This window comes from Sinohyriopsis cumingii, chromosome 8 (genome assembly GCF_028554795.1).
Source record: "Sinohyriopsis cumingii isolate HCF-2022 chromosome 8, ASM2855479v2, whole genome shotgun sequence".
NCBI classification, from domain to species: Eukaryota; Metazoa; Mollusca; class Bivalvia; order Unionida; family Unionidae; genus Sinohyriopsis; species Sinohyriopsis cumingii.
The window spans coordinates 39,481,414-39,507,430 of NC_142968.1; the positions used below are offsets into that span (position 1 = coordinate 39,481,414).

At 36.0% G+C, this 26,017-nt stretch overlaps 1 protein-coding gene across 1 annotated transcript in view; it reads right to left on the minus strand.

The window, feature by feature from the left end:
* LOC149793322 (uncharacterized) overlaps positions 1 to 14,077 on the minus strand; it is a 54,227-nt gene extending 40,150 nt beyond the window's left edge. The window contains exons 1-2 of the mRNA XM_089968981.1: positions 14,041 to 14,077; positions 2,503 to 2,576 (exon numbers count right to left, since the gene is read on the minus strand). Of these exons, the coding sequence (XP_089825107.1) occupies positions 2,503 to 2,576; positions 14,041 to 14,077 (111 nt within the window). The remainder of the gene's footprint in view (positions 1 to 2,502; positions 2,577 to 14,040) is intronic.
* Positions 14,078 to 26,017: the final 11,940 nt, after the last annotated feature.

Here is a 26,017-nt window from a genome sequence, read left to right on the forward strand (position 1 = left end):
CAAACAAGATATCACAAGAAGTCTAACAGTTAAAACATCATGTAAACAGATGGATACAAACCAATTTCAAGATGACCACAGTGGTTGCCACATTGGCACTGTATTCAACTTGACATCAAAATAAGTTTTTGAGTGAAAATTCCATATTGATATGATCATACATTCATGAGTAGCGATAACAATATTTTCACTATGGCCACCATGATGAATATACTGCACGTCAGATGAACATCGATAACATCTGGGGACAACTATACTCATATAAAGTCTTCTGGTGAAAGCCCATATCAGTATACAGGAGGAGTATCGATAACAAGACTTTTAAGATGGCTGCCAGAATGTCAGATCAGCACCATTTTCATTAGAATGAGTGAACATCGTAAGAACATCAATATGACCATCCATCCTGGATGAGTAATAACAATATTTTCACGATGGCAACTTTTAAGACACATTGGAGGTCAGATCAGCATCAAATACATTTAGGACCAACTAAAGTCCATAAGAAGTCTTCTAATGAAAACTACATCAATATGATAAAAAGATTTTCAGGATAGCTGCCTTGATGGGCATACTGGCTGTCAGATCTTTTGGGTTTTACTAGGTTAAGAAGTGTTTTGGAGAAAACTGAATATCTATATTATGACCATCCATCCAGAAGGAGATGCAAAAACAACATTTTCTAGATGTCCACCATGATAGCATACTAAAGCAGTGGAACTAAATAAAACCTTCCACTTCACACTTCAGATACAAAAATTTGGGGTTCATTTTGAAACAAAATTAATGAACATTTTGTTGACATCAATAGCTTTCTTACCATATCATACATTTCTGCTATAAAAATAAAGACAGATTTGTACACGTTCTTAACTGTACTATGGCAAAAAAAGCAATATACAGTGGTAACCCTCTTGAACACACATACACACCCCAAACAAGCGGCCACCAGCTTTTTACGGCCAGAATCCCTTAGTAATCAGATTATCTCTACCGCCATTACCTGTCACACGATGTTAGGTTTCCGTTCCTGAGATAAGTGTTGGCTAGTGTAATAAGTGTTGGCTAGTGTAATGTGACACTAAGATTAATATCATACCATTTTCTATTAAAGCTGACATTTACAGGAAATGGGCTCAACAATGTTGTAATAGTTATGGGCTTCACACATCTGTCGAGTTCTTCTCTCTGATGATTACAACCACAAGTAATTGTCAAGATCATAACATGGTCAGCATCGGTTAAACATAAATTTTGTGGATTATTACACACGGAGAAATTAACCTTGAATAAAACAGGGTACCAGAAAAGGCAAAAAAATCATGTTACAATATGTCTATCGCTTCCTTTACGAAGAAACCATTTAGTCCACTCTACAATAGTTTCATCTGCATAATTCAATTACATACAGTTAGCAACATCTGAATAAATCATTACCAAACATTAACATGTCATCATGTAAACGGTCATGTATTACTTTAGAAGAAAGTCAGTTATTCTACTCAACAACATCGATGAGTGGGGAGGGGGGACTTGTCAAACAATTTTATCAAGAAAAGACTTGAATAAAACAATTTTATGCTGAAAAGACTTGAACAAACAACGCTGTAACCGATAAGGAGATTATTCAGCAGCAGGGGGAAAATTAAGCAAATGGAAAGAAAATTATGTATGAACCAGGATTTAAAACAACTCTTTTATAAATGGTGTTGCAATGTGCATGACAACAATGCCACGCTTAGTTCAAGAATAAGAACTAATAATGTATATTCAGTTGAAATAGGTCTATTCTTAAGACAAGAAGAACCTTTTAATAATCAATGTTACTTTTAAACCAAGATGTTAAATGCTTTGAAGTATACTTCTTTCTTACTACATACATTACATATACTTCTCACAAAAATGTAGCCCCCCTCTGGAAAGGCCACCCATCTTATAAGGCCACTTTACCAGTGCAGAATGGGTGGCTGAATAAGAGGGGTCTACTGTAGTCCTTTACTATTACTGCTCAGCTGCAAAACACTTTTGCTTTGAATGTGCTATTATCTGCTGAAAGTGCATTCATTGGGAAACTGTCACATGCCTTATATGTATGGTCAAAGAACAACACAGGCACGTCATTGCTAGCATTACATTTCTAGATCTTTTTTTATATTGGTTAATATGTTATACTGTCTCAAAAGAGAGAATTTTTAAATATCTTTAAAAATATTAGTCACTATCTTCATCAGTATAAAAAGTAGCCACATTACAGGTAAAATATTTAGTAGGTTTCACTTGTATGCATGATTAAAACAATTTGGGCAAAATTCTGACCTATAAGTAATATCCAAGCTCTTTGAAAGACTGGGTTGGGGACTTCATCCATACATTAGGTTGCTATCTATATTAACAATTTGTGCAAAGTGCAATGGACAATACATGCAAGGCCATACCAGAAGCTAACATAACATCGAGTTTTGGCTAAAAATGTTACGCATGAGATTTACATATTTTTTATACCAAATTGAGAGGTTTTGGATCTCTTTCTTCGCCTGCTCTTCTATCTTTCATCTCTCCATTCATATTGCTGGTGCCTGAAAATAATTTATATCACAAGTTGATTAATGCAGACTAGATGTACTGACATATCACAGATACAAAATATTTTCAAAACTGATTATGTGACAATAGGTACACCTCAATCTCTAAATGAAGAAATTTCCAGAAATACATAACATTAAAGCCAATTTCAGTGAAAGCGGGAAACATCAAGAGATAATGGATTAAGATTAAAGCTAATTGACTTCAAAAACCTGAATGTAAAATTTCACAGTGCAGCCCAAAATGTAAACCAAATAACCAGACATGACTATATTTTCATGTCAAATGTGACGACTGCTTGGAAAATTCTAGTGCCTGTCCAATATACAAGACAATTTAACTGTCATTTTATCCTGAACATTCTGGAAATTATATGTGTTGGCACATTATTCAATGACATACCAAGTCCATGTTACTTGCAGCTGGACTCAATTCTAAGCAAGTATATACAGTACTTTAATGCCACAGTAAGTTTCCTTTATAATAGGAAATTAAAATTATAATTTGATAAAATAAAAAAAGGGGGAAATAGATTTACTGCAGGCATTTACGAGCAGGGTCCTTCATGATGAGGTGCCTTTTAAGACTGGTTACTAATGAGGAAGACAAATCTAATTTTGACCTACTGTGCCTGGCAAGGATTATGCAGGAAAAATGGTATAAAAATCGTGTAAATTCACTAGCCTTACAGTGATTTTTACTTTCTGTATTAGTTGGGTAAGGGAATGTCATCCACTGGGTTCCAATTTATATCTTAATGTTATTGTATATGCAATATTTAAAACAGTGTTTCAGTTAATAAGAGAATATAATAAAAAACTGAATCCAACCAAATTTAAAAACATAAAAATACAAAATTTAAAACATAAATATGTCTGACTATCAATTTAGAACATGAATTTCTGAATAATATTATAAGAAAGAAAAATATAGGCTACATTTTAATGTAACATGACATTTAAATTTAGAAAATTATTCAGCTTACCCATTTCTGTAAGTCTGCCTAAATCATTTATATTTCCTTATTCCTCCAAAAATTAATTTTGTCAAGCATGTAAATAACATTCACATTTAAACTTAACCAGGTGTCAAATGCATCACATAACCTGGATCTCACTCACTGGAATTCTGTCCCAATTTTCTCTATTACTTTATGCAAATTATACTACTTAAGATGCGTGTCTCCATTTGGACACATTTTAAGGAATGCAAATCGCTTGCCCTGCTTGACAGCTTCTCTGTACATGTGTACAAAGTATTTAGGAAGCAAAAGAAAACTTGAATTTTTTAAAGGTTACAAGAAATTTGTTTCACTGCTGTTTGACTCTATTATAAACTGCAATATTTTAGGCCAAGTAAAACCTTTATGTGTTTCCTGGAAGTGGGTTGAAAAATATCTGAAACAGTAGGAGGGCTTTATAAAGAAAAATTTGTTTAACATATAAATAAATATATTCATGATCAGGCTGTGATTGTCAAACTGAAGAACCACAAGATATTTAGCATGGCAAACACTTAATACCAAAGACACAAAGATCTGAATAGACGATTTGAAAATTTGATATAATGTTCACTTTATAATACCAGAAAAATGTTTCAAAGGATTTGTGAAGGGTCAGTCTGCATACAGAAAACACTCTTTTCTTTTTACCATACCTTACAATGTTTTTTTAATCTATTTATTAAAACTGGTCAACATACATGAAGTAAAATAGTAAAACAAATCTGGAAACACATACTATCTTTCTAATATTTACAAACGACTATGACTAAAGTGTAAGTCATATCCAACTGCAAAATGCACAGACCCAGATCTGCTACATCATAATGTGCAATCACTTCAAGGTCTAAGCAGATTGTTTAGATTGACCATTAAAAGAAACATAGACCCTGGTCTGTTGGTGCATTATGCAGTAGCAGATCAGCATCTATGTTTTTTGTTCGTAGGGACCGACATATAAGCAAATATACCAGTACATGGTACACATGGCAAATCTGCTGAATTGGCATTTCTAAGTCGTTACAGTAACTCCATGGCTATATTTTTTTCTTCATGTACTTCAATTACAATTTAAAGAAATGCAACATAAGGGAATAAATAAATGTATTTGTAACTAATATTATCTAAGCATGAAAGAAGTCACTAAAGGTAAATGTACCAAATTCAATTTCTCCTTAGAAGAGGCCACACCCCTTGCAGAACCTCAACTCATGAATAGGGATAATTCGTACATATTTATGTTACTCCAACAAAAGGAAAATGAGTTGTGTTTCCAGCATAAATACCTTCATACATATTAATGACAGGACCCACAAACTGATTTTTTTAGATTAAATGGGAATTCCATTTATGTTAAAAAGAAATGGGGGGGGTGAAAAGTAATGTACAATGTATTCAAATCAATTTTAAATATTAAAGTCATAACATAAAAAAAAATCAAGTGCATGCAAAAAATCACAAAAGCAAATACTGCCCCAAATAATGTACTTATAAATTAAGATTAATAATTAGGTACATCAGTACCAAATATATTAACCAATGATGTTCTTGCAGGTTTTTCAAAATTGAAAACATGACATGTTTTTATTTTAATTTTGAAAAACCCCATTAAGTAATAAGTGTGGCAAATAAATCTTGGCTGGAAAATTTCACTGTCCCATAACTTGGAACAAGCTGAAAATGTTGCCTAACAATTAACATCTATTGTTACTTCTTTAGAACTTTACTGAAATATGAAGGAAGCTATGGAATTTTCATTCCGAGCAAGCAAAATATTAAAGGAGACATACATAAAGTATAATAATGGCAATAAGACAATTTTCTCTTGTATAACAGTTACTGCCCAATGCCCCTACCTCTAAAGCCTGTGGATTTAGATCAGGCCCAAGGTGCTGTATTATATGTAGTAACGGGTGGCTAATGGAGGTGTCTGTTTGCACTGAGTTACATTTCATCATTATGTTTCTGCTGAGTAGGTCTTGAATTTTTATAAAACAAAAGTATAGTCTATATTGAAACTTTGACTTTGTATTTAAATGACTTTACTCTTTTTTTGCCTGTATCTATAGCTGGTATTCCTTTTCTAGGTATCTAATTTTACTCTGCACAATACAGCCAGGACTGTTTTGATGTGCTGTCATTCACCCACACACACACATTTATATACATACATGCATGCATGCACATATATATATATATATATACATAATATATACATAATAGTATATGAAATATTTTACTAAGCAAAATACCCAATCACTTCAATGTATCACCTGATTTTAACAACATTAAATTCATAGAACTTTGTCATGCCGAATAAAATTTGGTCAGAAAATGCTCCTGTATATTTCCAGGATTGTCACTTGTCTTAAATTGTTGCTAATCCCATCAATTTTGATTCAGGAAGAAAAAAAAAGCAACTGCCAAAATAGATTATTTCATAAAACTAAGGTCTCTTGGAAAATTAGTACAGGTACTAATTTCTGTTTTGGCTACAGGCACAATAAATATTGAATGTAATACATTCCCAGTACTTTAATGCACCATAACTTAGCATTTTTCTTAACAGTACAGTTACCATTAGTTATAATACAAATGGTATTAGAGGAAAAGTGCATTTTATATTTTTTTAAATACTAGTGACCATGACATTCAAGATTTTTTTTAAAAAATCACTTTGAAAGATCAGATGCTTAATTTTGAGAAGGATAACTGTACCATGGAATACTGCTGTACCTCAGATTTTACCAGTAGTTACCATAGACTGGATGTATCACACTTACTAATTATATGCCAAGTGGAGCTATTATATATATATATAAAATCAGTATCAAAATAGTAAAGAATGCAAATATGCATCACTGACTTGTTTTTGCTCAAACTCTGCAAGATCAGTCTAGCAATTTGCCAGAAGATGGAACACAGCAGATTCCAAACATCGAACTCTGATCATGAACCAGTTAGCGCTGAATCTGCCTAATGTCAGTCCAAATCTAATGAGAAAAAATTCCAACATGAAGTGGTTAATAAAATCTGAATTGCTGCATAATCACGAGTCTTAATCAAGGAAAATGCATAACTGAATTCAAAACGAATTATTATAATGGCTTTGTAATACATAATATGTGTCTCAAACTGAACAATTTATCTATATTTTATTTTCTGAAACATGTCTGTGATAAATTATTTATCTTTGAACAATCAACATAAACTGTAATTGACTGTTCTGTCATCAATAACAACTTCATTGTTGGATATTATATTCATTAAAATCTATATCCCCTTAACATCAATAATATAGCATTAATACAAGTAAATGAGTAGAAATGTAATGTGCCAAATACATATAATTTATTATATTTTTCCTTAAAGATTTCATCATATTTACTGTAAATACTCCAATACAAGTCAGATCCAACCACAAACTGCATAGCCCTAGATTTTCTGTCATATTATGTGCCAGTAGATTTGGGTCAATTCAGTTTGTTAGGGCTAAAGAGTAGAACAAAGTAACACAGACCTGATCTATCTGCGCATTATACAACAGCAGATCAGGGTCTCTGTTGCTCTGCAGCTGCACTTGACTTTTTTAGTATATATGTTACAGTACTCCCTCATTACAATACTGTCCACAGGTGCCATATGGGGTACCACCTTACAGTGATATTTTCTTATAAGAAGCGGATGATCCAAATAATTTTACTGACACTTAATGAAACAGGATCCATGACCACACCTGCTTTACAGGTGTGCGCACATTATACATACAAGATAAAAGTACATAAGCAAAATTACATTCATGAATGGGATTGATGTTCTACTGGCTGGAAAGAATTTCAATAATTTTCAAGAGAAGACCATTTCTTCCTTGTAACTACTGAGTGCTGAAACAACTATAACAAGATTCCAAATTTGCTGCTGTTGTGAACATAGTGAATGTCTGATTGGTACCATTTTAATTTAGGACCAACAAGACATCAAAAGAAGTCTTCTGGTGGAAACCCCATTTTGATATGACTCTTCTGCTTTGGAGGAGTGATACAGACAAGATTTTCAAAACTGGTGCCATAGTGACCATTTCCATTTAGTACTAACTACATATTACTAGTACCTGAAATCTTTTGGTGAAAGCACAATGTTCATACATCGAAGAGAAGTGGTAATAACAAGATAGTCCAGATGAACACTGTGGCAGCCTTACTGGATGTCTGAATGGCATCATTTTTATTTAGGACCAACTAGACATAACATGCCTTTTAGTCAAAACCCCATGTTGATATGACCATATTAGGAGGAGCATCAACAACAAAAATTTTAACTACCGCTGCTGTGGTGGCTATAAAGACATCATAAGAAGTCTTTTGGTAAACACTTGATGATGATATGAGCACCCATTCAGGAGGAATAGTGACAATATTTTCAAGATGGCCAATTGGTGACCATAATGGATGTCGAAGTTGCACCATTTAATTTAGGACCATCTTACCCATGTGATGAATATATGTTTCACTGCTATCCACAAAGTAATTTAGGAAGAATTCTAACTAATATGTGCTAACTGACAGACAGACAATGATATCAGGCTGACGATGGACAATAGACCATCTCATAAGCTCTTATGGTCTAAGGGCATTAGAGCTATTAAAAATACGTGTGATTCCAGTAATTATACCAAGAAAAGAAATAGAGAGTTTGTTGCTGTCGGGTTTAACGCCATTTTTCAGCACAAGATAGGCTATACATGGCAGCCAGTATAAATGGTGGAGGAAGAACCCGGGAAACCCTAGGAAAGAACCACTGACCCACGAGAAGCTACTGGCAAGCTTTCTCACATAACCACATTAGCTGATTCCGAGACTCGAACTCACGCAGACAGAGGTGAGATGGCAGTGATCCGTAACGGTGAGCACTTTAGACCACTCGGCCACTCAGAGCCCCCAAATAGGGTAAAAGGGCTAATAATAATTTTTTTTTGTTCTCATTACCTTGTTTGTATCCATCGAATGTTAGTTCATGTCAAATTTTCCAATCAATGTTACTAGTTTGAAAGTGAAAAACTGTGCATGGTCAGTTTGGGGGATTTTTCTTTATGTATGTGATAAAACGGTATAGGGATGGGGACATGAAAACAGAGTAGGTCAGTTCACCAGAACCACACATTTTTTATTCTTTGGCCTAATGTAGATCATGCAAACAGAAATACTTTTCACAACATGCATCAGTATGTCATCATTCAAACTTTATCAATAATGAGTTCCTGTAACCCAAAGGCTTTACCTACCACATACGCCTGCTCACAAGCCAAACAGCAAACTGCATTGATCGAGATCTGCTGTCATATAATGTAACAGTAGATCTAGGTCTGTGCAGTTTGTAAGAACTAATCAGTAGAACAATATGGACCTTGATCTGCAGGTGCATTATGAGACTATGGATCAGTGCCCATATTCTGTGTAGTTTAGTTGGAGTTATAAGTGAGTATACATGGTAAGTCATAAATATTCAAAGCACACCCCTTGAAATAACAGGCTTTTCTTGAAGAATGCATGCAAGCAAGAAACTAGATTAAGATAACATCCACCAAATCATAATGCTGTAATTTATCTCAACTCTCAACTATAGCATGTTATGAACTGAAACACACCTAATATACAACTAGATTTGAGTTTGTAAAATGTGTATGCTCTTGAGTACAGACAAATGCAGATGCAGACCAAAAAACTCCCATATGTAAAAAATAAAATATTAATGACAATCTGATTCAGCCATCCATAAAAATATACAGCATTTGTGGTTTTTGCTTAATGCCCAAAAGTTCAATATGTGTAGAAACTTAAATATTTATTGCAACAGTTTGAAATCCTAATCAACTCAGCTACGTACGCAAACAAATGTGGTAACCAAATTTAATTTGTCTATGATGAGTAGGTTTTGTACAACTTGCAAAAATACTACTTTGGACTGAGAGACAGATGGACATGACTAAATCAAGATGTCCCTGCTGCAAACAGTGGTGGCATTGATGTAGCTTAAAAATGTTTTCGTATGACCCAAATCTTCAGAAATGATATGATTTTAAAAACCAATTAGTTATGGGGTAAATAAAAAATCTTAATTTAAAATTTGGAATGTGTAGCTTGCTCTATTTCATGTTTTTACTTTAAAAGTGATTGTGGTATAAATCAACTTTTGCACAACTATGTATGTAAATACAAGATTTATAAAGTAAATAAATCTAATACTTGACAGCAGTTAGAAAACAAGTAAATTCAGTTATTTCACTGTCACTCACTTACCATGGTGAGGTCACACATTTTTTCACACTAATAAAAAAAAATCCAGACATTTAAGACAGGGCTGTAAATTTACTGACTAGGCAAGGAAAGAAACCTAGTTTCATTGTCCTCTCACAAAGGGCATTAGAGGAAAAGTACATTTAAAAAAAATTGACCAATGACCTTGACTTTCAAGATAAGAAACCTTCACAGTGATATATCATATGCTTAAATTTAAGAAAGATAAGTGTACTGCGGAATATTGCTGTACCTCAGATTTTACAATATTGAGCAGAAACAAAAGAAACCTTAGAATATATACTTTGACCTCAAGGACAACACCTCAAAATAACAATGCAACATGTTGTCTGATTACAATATATAAGCACATAAAGCTTAATTTATTTATCAAAAACAATTGTGATGTTAAACTGGTGAAGGGCAAATGTAACAGAAACACTGAAGAACTGACCTGTGAAGATTTGATCTACAATGTGACAACACATTTTTAGTGATTATATACATTATACCAAGTTTGATCTGTTCATCTCAAATGGCCCAGAAGTGGACGTGAATGTTATGGAATACTGTACTTAAAATATTGAGGCACTACCTTAACTGGCATGTGACATACCTTCAAATGATGATGTAAAAGTATGCAAGCATCATCCATTAATTTCAGACAGCTTTACAATTACTGAGTGAAAGGGAAGAGGAGTGAAAATATCACATTTTGCAATGTCACCTTCATCTTGGAGATAGAACCCCTGTGTGGTTAAAGACATACCTTCTACAGCAGAAGGAAAAATGTGATAAAACTGCAAAATGCCAAGCAGTTACCTTCAAGAAAGTGCCCGTTCAAGTGATGGTGTAAAAGTATACCAAGTTCCACCCCATATTCTCAAATGTTTTTAAAGTTAAAGAATAGAAGAGAAAGTAGGATGGATAGAAATATATATACTATGTCTCCCACTTTTGTTATAAAAAGGTGCAGAGGGCAATAATTACAAAATAAAATGCTCTCCACCTCACCCACCTCCAAGCAAACCTACCTATGTTGTGCTTTGGTCTGTAAGTTTTAACGACTGAGAGAATTTCGGTTTTAACTGAAAGGCTATTCATAAAAAGGTACCCAGAATTTTAGTAACTAACAGACAGTTGTTAAATTTGTCCTCCAGACTGCACTCTTGTGCCCTTAAATACAGCAAAACTTGAAGGGACATTCAAAAACATCTGCAATGCATCATAAATAGCTATATAATTGCACGACTGTGCTCTATGCAGCCTATTAGGCCAGATCTACAAGTCATCAACAGGCTTGATAATAATGCTTAGACCATACAGCAATGTCTGCATCATCCAGGACTGAGCAGCAATTCATAAGGAATTTAATATTTATGGACATGATTATGCTGAATTCTTATGTCCAAGAATTGATCATAAAAGATTGTTTGAAATATATATATTTGGTGGTTGCAGGAAATGGCTAAGCTAAAATTTTGATAATAGGCACATTGCCTCAGCCTCTGATACTGGTACAGAGTGACGACTCATCTCTGATCACAGATCCCTGAGTGACCACTCATATATTCAAATGCAAAATGCTTAAGAAAATACTACTATTAAATGGATCAATCCAAAATAAAAGGGCCACTCAAAAATGACTAAAGTGCAAAAAGACTTCCCTTGTCTTAATACTGCTGCAATTTGATAAACAACAAATGATGAAGTGATGGTAAGTTATTTCAGTTCTTACTGAAGACATTCTTATCTTGAATAAGAAAATGAGAACATTTTGCATTAATTTATTGGAAACAAGATGATATCCATGTTATGCAGGAACAACTTTATGGATCATTGTAATTTTTTAACCTTTTACTTATTTCAAAAATTAGCACATTATATTTTGTCTACAAACCTATAGACCATGACAGCTAATATGACATTCCTTTCATAATCTCTCCTTCATCATTAAATATTTGGTTAAGTGACCATTATGTAGATGGTGCAAGAAGCTGATGATGCTAGGGACTCCCTGACAACAATCAAGTTAAAAATTAAGAGCTGATGAATAAAATCACTATTTTTTTTATATTTCTACTATAGATGCATTTTTTTCTTTAAAATCTGTAAAAACAAGCAGGAAGGTATGCAAATACTATACTCGTGTACCACAAGTATATGCAGATAAAGCATATAAATGGTTGAGCAGTCCAAATACACTTGACCTGATCTAACCACTAATGTGTACTTTGAGATGCGGTCTGTCAAAACAATGTGATAATGGCAGTCTGCTTCATCTGTCAACTAACAGAGTGCATTAAAGCTATGCTTAAGTAAGTCAGTTACTGACTCGCTATAGGTAGAATGCTGTCTGGCATTTCTGTGCACCTAAGATTTCCATCACCAATACGGAAGCAAAATGCATACTGAATCTGTCAATTGCTGAAAATAAAATACCGCATTGCTTATCATCTGAAAAGAGGAAACTGTCACCAGAATATTCTGTTCAAAATAGTATTAATTTGTGGACACATGGGATACCACCCCCATATTTTCATGACTCGTGGTATGTTGACCTATTCTGCGCACAGCTTTGAAAAGATGTAATGTTTATCCATTGGGCTACAAAAATGAAATACATTACTTTGGACTGTTTCTGTCAGCAGTTCAGTTGAGTAATTAGGTTAGATTTATAGCTAGTTTTACAAAATTCAACATAACAATGACAATAAATGGCAAGAGATATTAAGCAAACTAAACTGATCTTGTAAAAAAGTTAGTAAAGTTTAACATTTTATAAACAAAATAAGCTATTATGTGGAAGCAAAACAACAGTGAATAGGATGTAATGTGTTTACAATGTCGTGTTTATAAGGAAAAATTACTAGAGAATTTCAAAACAGACTATATGCCGGGGAATTTACTGAGAATGCCGTTCTAGCAGCAAGTTGACACATTGGGTAGCAAACGATTTTATAACTTGTGGACAACTGCTTACAAACTTAGAAACTTGGATTAATTTGCACAATTTTTTAAGGTGTACATTTCCATCCTTTAAATACTGTATTTATGTTTGATCCTAAAAGATACATAATAAATAGGACTTTCTTGGTTACAGGTTCAAGAAGGTCATAGAGTGGGTCTTGATTTTGACATTTAGAAATCACATTTTCATATGCATTTCGAGTCAAAATGTGGGATATTTTGTACCTTTATGAATATCACTTTTCTTAATTAAAGTATGATCGTTCTTTCTTGATACAAAATGGATTTTTGTACCTAAAATAACATGTGAACCAATGTTTACAGAAATGACATATAGCTGCACAGAATTACCTAATGCACAGAATTGGCCAACATGGTGGTATAACTGGTACTTGGCAGTTGACCCTATCAATAACTCGTAATATCAAAAGTGGAAAGCCTGACAACTGGCAATTTCATCTCGAGCTACTTTTTAAAAGCAATGTACCATCTAAAGTACAGAACAGAGACATTAATATAGTATTACAGTAAAAAAGCACGTATGCCATTATTTTGACTGTCCCATAACATGGTGTAAACCGAAGAAAAAAAGCCTAATATTGGTGTGACACTATGTCAAAACAGAAGAAATTACGTTCATCATTTCAGAATGTTTCTTTAGTATTTGACACGCATTTTGCTCCATTAAAATATGCAATTATTCATTTTTATTCAACTTTTTTGAGGAAGCTTTTTCTTTGTGTGAATTTGATTATGCCATTTCGTGGATGGAGAAGGCATTTAACAAAGAAGCCATTTTATCCTTTTGACCCAATTTTTCGGGTCTGATAGGGGACATTTCAACTCGTGAATGATAAGATAACCTTAGTTCGCAGATAAAATGAAGAAATATAAAACTCGGCCATGTGCAACTTGCATGTGCATTTGCATACTTCTTTGACATTCTAGTAAACATGACCTTCCGATTTGCATGCATACATAAAACAGTCCTGCCCAGATCAACCTGAAGAAAAGGTGGACAGTGTGTGAACACAACTTAAGCAAGATTTGCCGAATTATCATCACTTAAAAACAATATTTTCATCACTAGAGTTAATTTGAAAATTAAGAAATTTAAAATGGAGCAAGTTTAATGTTTACAAGGGTAAATCATTAAACGTGAATTATGAATATGTAAAAATTACTCATTAATACCTGGATTTTCATTCGGAGATGACGCAGGTTCCGCCATTTTGAATAATAATATTTGGTAAATTAGTTTCCGGAAGGTCACGAAGATATATCACGGATGGATACAACTAACAAATAGAGAATATTTAGCAATATTTGTATGCTATAAGCTTTTTGTCATGTAATTCTATCACTTTTTGAAGCAAATGTTAAAATCATCATTTAGTTACAAAATACAATACTTACGAGACCAGAATCACGGAAATTACCGAATATAGCTTGAGTCAATGACTGCTGTTTTTTGTTCTCAGGTTCACAACGACTAACACAGTTGATATGTCTAAGAATTTTCGGTATTGACTGGTAATTTTCGGACGAGCAGATTATGGATTGGGTAATAATAGTAAACATAATAATCGTCGTCGTCATCGTCATCATTTGTAATAAAGGTCATTGAACCTATATATACAAAATTAGCAGCGTATGCGGTACATCAAAGCATGTTAGAAAGACATATAACCGTAGTGTATATCCCTCAGTGATGACATTTGTAAAACATTATCATTATTGTTGTAAATTAATTTATTACTAGGCACACGTATCATAGGCGCACGATATTGCTCATGTTTATAGAGTAGTATTAATAATAACTTGGTAGATTTTACGTATTTCCCCATTATACTTTATTTAACCTTCAAGGCCTTTCTAAAAGAAAAGATTGCTTAATTTTGACATCACCATTCTTGAATCGTTGATACACATATATGAGGAACAAGTTTTCTATATTTGGGTTTAAAACACAGATGAAGGTAAGAATCTTTATCTTAGTTCCACAACCAAAGGACAAATTGTGATCAATATATATTCATTAGTTCCACAAACATATGACATGTAATGATACATTATAATATATAATATATGTACTCGTATATACCACCCACCTGAGATGAAGTTTAGTCTTTTACTTCTCGCACCCATTGCCCATCTACATCTGCAATCTCATATTTTGCTTTAGAGTGTACAACAACATGTTTATACTATGAATATGTTTTTTTTTCTTCTTATTTTCACCAATTTTTACAATATTGTATGCATGGTTTTCTTTGAATATCTCATTAGCTAGGGTCAGTATGCCTTCATTACTCGCGTCAGTCATACCATCGATTATTGTTAATGAGGAGTGTTCGAAATAAACTTAAACTTGTCGTTTAACACTCTGTATCTCTTGTTATGATGATGATTTCTGATCTGAACGCAGTTTCCATTATGATATATGCAAGTACATACAATTTATACCAACGATAAATCCGGCCTAAAACTGCTAGATTTTACACGAGGAAACAAAATTACCAACTATTCCGCAGTCCATTTAAAATAAAATTTAGCAAAGTACAATTAAATTCTGTAACATAATAAACTTTGTACATACATGATTTTGTTTCATGTTTAAAAAAAATGTTTTAACAAATATGGATCCTCAGTTTTTTACAGATTAACAAGTTTCATTTAATAAGCTTTCTTTAACCAAGACAGCTATTTACCTAAAATCTGAGAGTTGTCAAAGGTTTTGTTTTAATAAAAACTGTGGCATATTAAAAAAAATCAAATGTAAACGATTTATTTTACAAAAATAAGACCAGTTTTATTGGTTCAAGTCTTCTTACTGAGGGAGATTAGTGGTTTGTCAGCTAAAAGGATGATTTATTGATTTATTGATCAGTCTGGAGATTAAAGTCTCAAAAGTAACACACGCCATACTTGTAATTTACACGTAATCAAACAAAATTCTTCATCCTTTTGTTTATGTTCGTTTGTTTATGCATTCGTATGTTTCGTAACTGTCCGTCTGTCTCTTCATTTACATTCATCTGTTTTCTTGTTCCTTCGTTAATAAACTCATATCATATCCTTACTCTATTGCGGAGTTAATACGTCTATTCGTTCGTTGATTGTATGTCTCTTTTTTAAATTCATGATAATTTAAAAGATGACCACTGAAATGGCAAATTGAATGAAGTATAATCCATGATTAGTTAAATTATTAAGGTTAGTCCGAATTACAATTATTCATGATAAATTAATTCGTCAGAAACATATTAACGCACTGATCGATCATTAAATTCACGAGTTAGTTATTTCTCTACAATACAAAGTGAAAATTCAAGAGACACTTACAGTATTATGAATTAAATCCCAAATAATCCCAAATTTGATATGGCATGTCCAAAACTCTAGAATGCTTTGAATGACTTCCAATAGTCTTGAATGTCCTGATATAACAGAATGATGCAATCCAGAATGTCTTTTAATGAGTTCACGCAAAATCCAATGTAATGTATTAATCCAAAAGTCTATAATCAATTTAATAATTCCAACGAATATTTTAAACAATTTCTCTCGAACTATATCTGATGTTAATAACACAATTGCAAGCTATGATCATGGATTCCTAGAGACTGATATAGAACAGGAATGAATATTTGTTTATCAATCCCATATTTATACATTTTTCACGTGACCTAGATGTAAATCATTCCAACGAAAATTTCCAGACTAATTGTAAATACGATTTGGCCTAGAATGTTCCAGAGTCAAATGCTATGTAAACGTTGTTTCTATTTACAACTTATAATCATGGACAAAAATTGATATGACAATATATTTTTACATCACCTTAAGTACAACTTACTAGATACAAGTAATCGTTATACAAACACTTAGTTAGCTTTGACATCAAGAAACTCATATTCTACATCCGTAACGGCAAACGAAAATGTCAAATATCCATGCAAAATCAGCGTTGTACTTGAAACGTCCGAAATGTTTTGGTATTCACTTTTGTATGTCCGTCTGTCCGTTAGAAACAGTGCCTCCTCACAGCATGCTGGATATCAACTTCATTCCACTTTTTCTCCTGCATATGCATATTTTAACGATTTGATGGGCTTTCTTCCGTGGAGTCTCATAGATCTAATATTGTCAAGTTTCTTTTACTAGAATATTTAAAATTCTTTCAGAACTAGATACTTTATAACATATTTCGGGTGATAACCCGTGTATCACGTTAAGCGAGTGTATACTGTAGATATTGCACACTTAGTATCTTAAATGTTTCTTTCGTACTGCCACTGAAACGGGCATCAATGAAAGAACTGAACACATTTCGATCTATTGCATTTAGTTTATGGACCATGACTTTTACAAATTTCAAATCCATAACTCATTTAATTTCGTATTGAAATATGATACAATTGTGCAATCTGATGTAATAACCAGCATGTAACAATCCCCAATTATATTCGTCACACCCAACAAACATACATAACATTCATTTTCGCTTTATTATTTGTTGTTGTTGTTGTAGAGTTTAAGACCATTTTTCAGCACACGATAGGCTATACATGGCGGCCAGTATTAATGGTGGAGGAAGAACCCGGGAAAACCCCGGAAAGAACCACCGACCCACGAGAAGCTACTGGCAAGCTTTCTCACATATCCACATTGGCCGAATCCGAGACTCGACCCCACGCAAGCAGAGGCGAGATGGCAGTGATCCGTAACGGAGAGCGCTTTGACCACTCGGCCACTCGGGGCCCCTTTATTATTATTTGTAATACGGTATATATGTTATGTTCCCCAGTTCAGCATTTCATCACCTCGTTCCTTATTGATACAGGGAATCGTAGGGAATAGTTACATATTCCTTCTGTAAGTATAATGTTTCCTCAAAATCCTGCTTCTATCGTTCGAAAATGGAGCTTTCTCATATGTTCTACCAAACATATCGGTTTTCTGTCCTATACCAAAGAGTAACATCACTTCATATGTAAAATACGGTGTCCACAAATACCCTTCAAAAGTATCCGTTCAGCCAAACATTGTATGCTACAAAGAAAACTCCCTCCTTTTCACACATGTCATGCATATTAACCCCATGTACAGCTTTGTTAGATGTCATTCCTTTTCAGTCTTCTCTTGTTACCTTTCTAAAATATCAATCGTAGTCTTGTTTATATTATACCCGTTCTAACACTGTAAAACTGGGTCTCTAGAAGCTTTAACCAATCAGTCATTGGAATGTTTCTCCATAGTTTAGACAAGGTAAGTAACATTTTAAATTATGTTAATTATAGTACAGCTGAACCTATATTATTCAAAATTTAAACGTCTGTATCGTCGCCTTGTGCATGCATTCACCTTTACACCAACAACCATAAAATTAAGGAGTTCTACGATAATGTGCTTCTATCTAATGGCAATCCCGATTTGTCTAGTCTTAATTTCCTTTGACCACATTTTAAACATCTAGAGTCTTTCTAGACCATGGTTCGGCAACATAGCGTGCCACTTTTTTTCCGGATTAATTTTTTTTAAAAAATGAACGAGCGTGTGCAACCAGTAAGAGAATAACACTTAAAATCGAGACTTTTGGCTGCTCTTCGCGTGCAACCAAAAACCTCTTGACGAGCCATCTTATGGCATGCTTGTCGTAGGTTGCCGACCCATGATCTAGACATTTTTTTTTTTTTTTGGTGTGATGGCAGTGCGCATTCCTATTGGGATTTTGTCCTTCAATCCTACGGACAATACCTTGAATGTATACCGATAGCTGCCATTCGGATCACCTCAGCTATTTACAACCGTAAGATTGACCGAGATGTTGCGAATGTATTTTCCATCCACAATTCTGGGTGAATTATACGGCTAATATAATAATAATAATAATAATAATAATAATGAGGACTTTGTATAGAGCCTAATCTTTAGAAGCTCTAAGCGCTTTACAACATTTGACAACAGTAGTGAAGGGGGGCACTATACGTACAATGGGAATTAGCATTAAAAACACCCTTGGGGCACTATACGTACAATGGAAATTTAACATGGAGAAAAATCGTGGGGCACTATACGTACAATGGAAATTTAACATGGCGATAAATCGTGGGGCACTTTACGTACAAGGGGAATTTAACATGGGAATAGAGTTTGGGCTTGTTTAGAGACAAGGGGAATTTAACATAGGATTTTTTTAAAAAAATTTTTTTTAAAAAGGGGTAGGCAATTCAAAAGACTATCTCTTTTCGAGAAATATGGCTGGCCCTGAAAAGGGCCTTTGGGTTTTCTTCTTCTAATTTCTTCTTTTCCTCCACCAACTTCTTATTTTATCTCCAACACTCTTTCTCTTCTTTTTTTTCTCCTTCTCTTCTTTCTTCACTTCCTCCTCTTCTTCTTTCTTCCTCTTCTCATTTTCCTCTTCTTTTTCAATTTTTTCGTTCCATGTTCTTATTCTTATCTTTTCCTCTTCATCCTCCTTCTCCTCCTTGATCTCTTTCATTACACCACTAATCTTGTCCTTTGCTTTCCTTAAATTGTTAATTTCCATCTTTACACGATGGGGACTATAGGAATAATGGTCTTCAACCAGTCTTAATAGCATCTGTTCCATTATTCCTAAGTTGTCTAAAACGTCTTGCAAGGTTTGTAATTTGTCCATTTGGTTTGACGCCATCTTCTTTGTATTCTTTGCAGAATGGTTTGAACGACGAATACTGTGGATTCTTATACGAAAAGCGCGAACGTGAAGGAAAACATCCCCTAAAACATAAAATGGATCTTACCTAGATGATGACCTAACATCGCGCGGACGTGAAGGAAAACATCCCACTTTTCTCATTTCATATAATATAACCCTAACTATACTCTCCACATTTGCTAAGAAACCCATAATCTACTATTCACACCAACATACCTGAGCTCTTACAAACACACAAACACATACACTTCCACTATGAATAAAGAGTTAGTGTTTATTTTCACACTACTCTACCTACATACATTGGCAAATTAATAGTTATTTCTTTTCTAGAGTATTGGGTAGCCCTGAAAAGGGCTGTTTTGTTTGGAACTTCATGGGCACCTGGTTAATGGTGGCACCTTCCAGGCCTGGCGCCACATACACATCTTATCCCCCAGTTACTTTTTACCTTTTGGGGGGAGAGAGCAGAGGCAGGATATGTTGCTTCAGAATCCCAATTTTCACTCTCTGGGATTTTGAAATTTCTTCTCTCCTTTTCCTCCTCCTCTTCTTTGTTTCTTCTTTCCTCTTTATATCTTCTTTCTTCTTCTTCTTCTTTGTTTCTTCTTTCCTCCTCTCTTATCCTTCCCTCCTCGACAATGGCTTCCGCGGCCAGTTCATTTAATATGCGCCTGGCATATTCCAGATGCACATGAAGCTCCAACAGTTTCTCCAGTCTCGTGTTCATTTTTGGTGTTGATCAATCAACAAGGGTAGCTGGACTGCCCAACGAGTTTCAATTTATACTGAAAGCGCGGAAAACATCCCCCTAAAAACATAAAATTCATCTTACCTAGATCATGACCAAAAACAACAACAACGCGCGGACCTAAAAGAAACACTCGCTCACTTTTTTATGCTACCCATCACTTCAATAGACTATCCACATACTCAAAACAATCCAATCTAACCCCTAATATACACCTCAAACAACCCCAAAAACAAACATCATTTTAATCTACTATCCATACCAACTTACTTGATCACTTACAAACACAATCACACAAACTCATACCCTCACATTTTTTGAAAAAGAGTTAGTGTTTATTTTCACACTACTCTACCTACACACATTGGCAAATCGATCGTTATTTCTTTTCTAGAGTGTTGGGTAGCCCTGAAAAGGGCTGTTTTTTTGTTTTGCTATGGCATTCTTTTTTAGTTTCTAAGAATGCGATGTCCTCTGAGGATAGACTTTCTGGCGATAGGTCTGCTTCTTCGGAAAGAGAAGAAGAATTCTTTGGTGTCGATACGACAATCCACAAAGCCTCTGTCAGCTTCAGGCTGTTGCTGCTGCTGTTGTTGTTGTTGTTGTTGTTGCTGCTGTCTCTGAAGTCTGTACTTCTCTGTCCATTCTTCTTTCTCCCTGTTCATTTCTTCTCTGAAGAGCTCTTCTATCAGGTCTTCAGTGATTTTTAACATTCTCACATTCTCTATTTCTTCTGGCTTCGGTATCAGACTGTGTCTGACCCTATGCAAATTCACGTAGGCTTCGTTGAGCTTAGCTAGTTTGGAGCACATCTTCTTAGGAGGACGAGTCGACAATGGATGGCTAGACTGGGAACAACCCGATTCTTAAAGTGAAAGCGCGGACGTGAAGGAAAACATCCCCCACGGTTTTCGAGCCGCAACGTTCATGAGAGGGATAGTAAGAAATGAAAGAGCATCAATCCAACATTCTTATAGCTAAACAAACCACAAAGGCATTTTTTTTCAAAACACAACATTTTTTATTCAAAAATCACTTAACACTAACTAACAACAACATTTTTAACAATAAACCAACACTATAACATCAAACAATTTTTTTCAAATCACAAACAATTTTTTTCTTTAAATGCAATCTACTTTAAACAAGGCTGACAACGTTGTGAATGAAATTGTGATTTCCACTGTTGGAAATCATTAGGCCATTGATGGACACTACGTTTCCTAGCTTGAGACAAAAGATAAGCATAATGGTCACAAAACCATCGATCTACTTTCACATCGTTTCTAGCAGAAGAACGAGGATCGAAATGAGTCACTAAATGTTCTAAGGAATAGCCCAGGCTGCGATGATGCAGAAAATACACACAGTATTGTCCACACACCAAGGAATCTGTGCCTTGTAATTTCACGTTATTGAATCGGGTGGTTTGAGCATTTCTTCTCATAAAGTCGACGATATCGTCTTCCAAAGGCGGCAATCCGTACGAATCGAAATATTCCACACATCCTTCTTGAGGAAAGTAGACGGCTACCCAGTGGGTTCCTGGGAGATGACTATCGTCCGTGTTGATCACGTAAGCTTGATGGTCTTTAGGTTTGCGATGAGGGAGTTCATCTTTAGCACAGACGACAGGATTCCAAGAAGCCGTATACGAACTGTGGTTCAAAAGGTAATAAAGTTCCCAGGTATCCATTGTTTTGTGTTTTCTTCTTCACAGGTAATAATAAGTCGTCAATTCGATCCTGACTTTTTGCTTGAAAATGTCTGACGAATAAACGGTTATTCGTTCTGTTTCTTCACTCTGATTCAGGAGAGCTTCGATACGATGGATCTCTTGAGTGGTTAATGGTGGACAAGAATGTTCACGCAAGTCTTTATACCACTGGTGCAACACGTCTTCGTTCGAGATGAGACTCCAAGCTTCGTCCAGATACTCGTCCAATTTTTCTTCTTGACTTAACATCAGGCATTTATCGTGTTGAATTTGACTGGGATGATCGTTTTGACATCCATAACAATTTTTCTTGATCAATTCCGTCATTTTGTCGACCAAGTGTTTGGCAAAACAGGAGACTAAATGGGCTTCTTGTTCTGGCCATCTCGACTTCATCATGATATCTTCTTCGTCTTTGTCTTGAGATTCTTCTTTTTCCACGGTCTCCTCACATTCCATCTCCAAAGTTTCTCCACTAGGTAAAGAGGGAGAACAGTCTTCCATGGCTTTCTAATAATCTAGAATGACTTCTCTCAAACTGTTGATTTCTATGGTATTATCGAATTCTGCATACAGGATGACGTTCACTGTCTTGTCCAGTTGCTTTGCAAACTGAAGTTCCACACGAATCTGGCCAGATTTTATAGGGTGGAAATGTCCCTCGTCGCTGCCTTGGTCTGGAGTGAAATCGAAAGCCCACAAAGCATAGCCTCCTGCATAATCTTCATACTCAATGCCGTGACTGGTGTTGGTTCCTAACTGACCGGTGGCTTCGTACAGGGACAAGTACGATCTCAAGTAATTCTTGTTTTTGGGATCAAAGTCAGGTTCGAAAGGTCGGGTACACAAGGTCTTGCCATCACGACTGACTTCGACTTTCTTCACGTCGAAGTGTTGAAAGTAGAAAGGATTTTGCTCGAAGGTTCCGTTGAAGGCTGCATTCGTGACCATACCAAGGATCAAACGCTTGGGTAACTGTCCTTGAAACAGATGATCTTCGGTTATGGATTGAAGGTTAGTGGGAATGGTAAACGTTTTCACTTCCACACGTCGGATGGGATACTTGGCAGTCGTTCTGCTCAACGTTTGACTGATTTCGTTTGCCACTTTGGGTAACACTTCCACGCGTCGTACGTAGAGTTTGGCTTCTTGGATTATGCTTTTAGGATTGCCAGCAGTTTTATTAGCCATCAAATGGAAAGCGGTACTGCTGCGATTCAGTCTCAAGCGGACATTCACCCCGTTCAGCAAATATTTCTCTTGCAACCACATGTCCAAATGCAAACGATCCATCAGTTCTAAAATGTTCTTGTTTATGATTTTGTCTGCTCTTGCCTCCAAGCCGGAATTGGATGAATCTGTTTTGTCGAACTTGCCCGCTTCGTCAGCTGCCCACAGGACACAGGCATTGAGATGACTATCCTTGGCATCTATTCCGTACGTCAAGAGATTTTCCAAGTAGGCACGGTAAGGGTATGTATCCATGCTGCTGCTGACTAGTTTGTTATTCAAGTACAAATCCACTGAGCTGAACAAGGAATGCATGAAATTGTTGACGGGACCTATTTCGTCATCGTCTTTTACTCCATTACCATCCTTATCTAGAACTTGGACTTTCAAGTACAAGTAACTGCTATTCAGATCGATGTAATCTTCGGGCTGTGCCTTGATTTCAAACTCGATGGGAGCGGAATCGGTCAGTGAGGAGACGGGATTAAATTCCACCCATTGGGATTCTTGCATGGTCATCATGGTGGGGGGCATGGCAAACAGATCCAGTTCCGTCTTGGAACAAGCGCAAGACTCTCGGTGCATCATTTTGTTTTGTGTTTCAATAATCGAAAACGTCTAAGTCTCGAACGGTTCTTCTTTTCTTGGCCTTTCTCGCTTGAAGTCTGGTGAAAGGGTGTTTTCTTCTTCGTCGTCTCTTTCTGCCTTGTCCTTGCTGAATGCCTGACTCGGTAGCGTGCAGGGCATTTATAGGTGTGTCTCGTTGGCCTAAAATGTCTTTGCCCGTTTGTAGCAAGACATTTTTACCTGCCCTCATGAAGGCTTCTTTAGGGTTTTGTTTGTCGATGATGACATTTTGGAGAAATTCTTTGCCTTGCGTCAGTGCCGCATCTTTCAAGGCGTGCAATCCGCGTGTCACCATCGGTTTCAACACTGGGGCCACCGAACGAAAGGCCGATTTTAACATGTCTCCTAAACCGTGTCCTCGCTGTCGAGCCACCCCTTGGTACACTGGATACATGACTTACTTACGAGTCGTGAGAGAACCGTTTTCGAAAATGGAGTTTCACCGTGACTTTTCCTTTGGTGAATGGAATATTTTGTCCCAAATCTCCTTTTATAGTAATGTTGACCGTGTCCAAATACGACTTGCTGACCAGCAAATAGTGAGGATGGACAAATTCGCGGTGGACGTGGTAAGTGTTTCCACCTTCCTCGTCAGCGTTCGTGGCAGAATCCACTTTGAAAGGAATGACACGCAGTAACGGTACGGAGGTGTGTCCCACCACGTTGTATTCCACCACATCGGAATACACAAAGATCAAATTCAGTCCTTGGTTCAGTTCTACCGGGAAACGAAAATACCTGGCAAAAATATCGTTGTCGGAAATGACTGGCAATTCGTTTTTCTTCATCATGACCATTCTCATCTCCGTGTCACCGCCCAATATGTCAAACAATTCAGGACAAAATAAGAAAGACACGAATTTTTTGGACCCCTCAGAAAATTTCATCAGAAAGCGACGAGCTATTTTGTGGTATTCCAGGGTGACACTTTTTTGGACATTACTCAAAGCTTTATGGAACACGCCATTAAACTTGGAGGCTATGGCGCTGACCAAATGATGACCACTGAAATAATAGCCTGGGGGAATAATAAAGTTGTAGGTCCACGTTTTAGTTTTCTCATCATAGGTTTTATTGGTATATGTGCTACTAGTCTTATCCAACTCATCTTGCAATGGTTTCTCATGAACTTCCACCTTAAAAGTATTTTGATTGTTAAGGACATTGTGGACTTGGGTCGGGTGAATCATTTCTACTAAAGCCACTTCCCAATGGGCTTCGTGATCTAACTGGATGGCTTGAGGTAATTTGGCCGTGTAACAGCACAACGTGTTGTTGGGAAACACCTCCATGGAACTGTCACTGGGTAAGGTTAAGTAAAATTGGTTTTGGTGACTCATAATTCCAGAGTTCTGTGGCTGTCCGAGGGGTTAGTGGATGTCAGAGGCGTGTCTCCGCCCAAAATGGGGTTCTGATTGTGGTTGGACTGGTGACTGACACTGGCACTGGACACAACGTTCCCGTTGGAAGAGAATTTCAGGGAGGGATTAGGAAGCAGGTAACCGATGCAACTGCTCAATAAAATGGTCCACAATTGTTTGTCTCCTTGTTGCAAACTCAAATTGGCGATGGCTGCCCCGATGACACAATACACCACGAAGATTTGGCAGAAAAAGACGATTTGCGTTTTAGGCACACGTTCTCCACACCACACCCACAAGGGTTGTTTTTGTAAATCTTGCACAGAAGAACTAGGGGAAGAAGGACTGGTCGACGTAGCTGCGTCTGATGTGTGAAAGGGCATGATGGTCACTTCTTCTTTTTATAGTCGATGACTTGCGAAGCGTCGATCCAAGAATCGAAACTGGGTGGATATCCTTTCCAACGTACTTTGACTTCTTTGACACGTCGTTTGCCCACTTTACGGGTTCTGCGTTCGAGAATGCTTTCGATGTCGTACACGTCGTCTTCTTTTTTGGTGACACGTTGTAACTCGGGCAAATAAAACGTTCCTTTGAGTACTTCTCCGTTCATGTCTTCCAATTTATAGACGGTAGGATGACGGCCATGTACTCGTCCAGTGACGCGAAACAATTCGGTCGTCCAGTTAGGTAAGTAACCTTTGTCGAAAGTGCGTTTGGTTTTGCCAATGCGCACCCAATCTCCTACGGTCAACTCTCCACTTTTCTTGGGGACAGCCCTC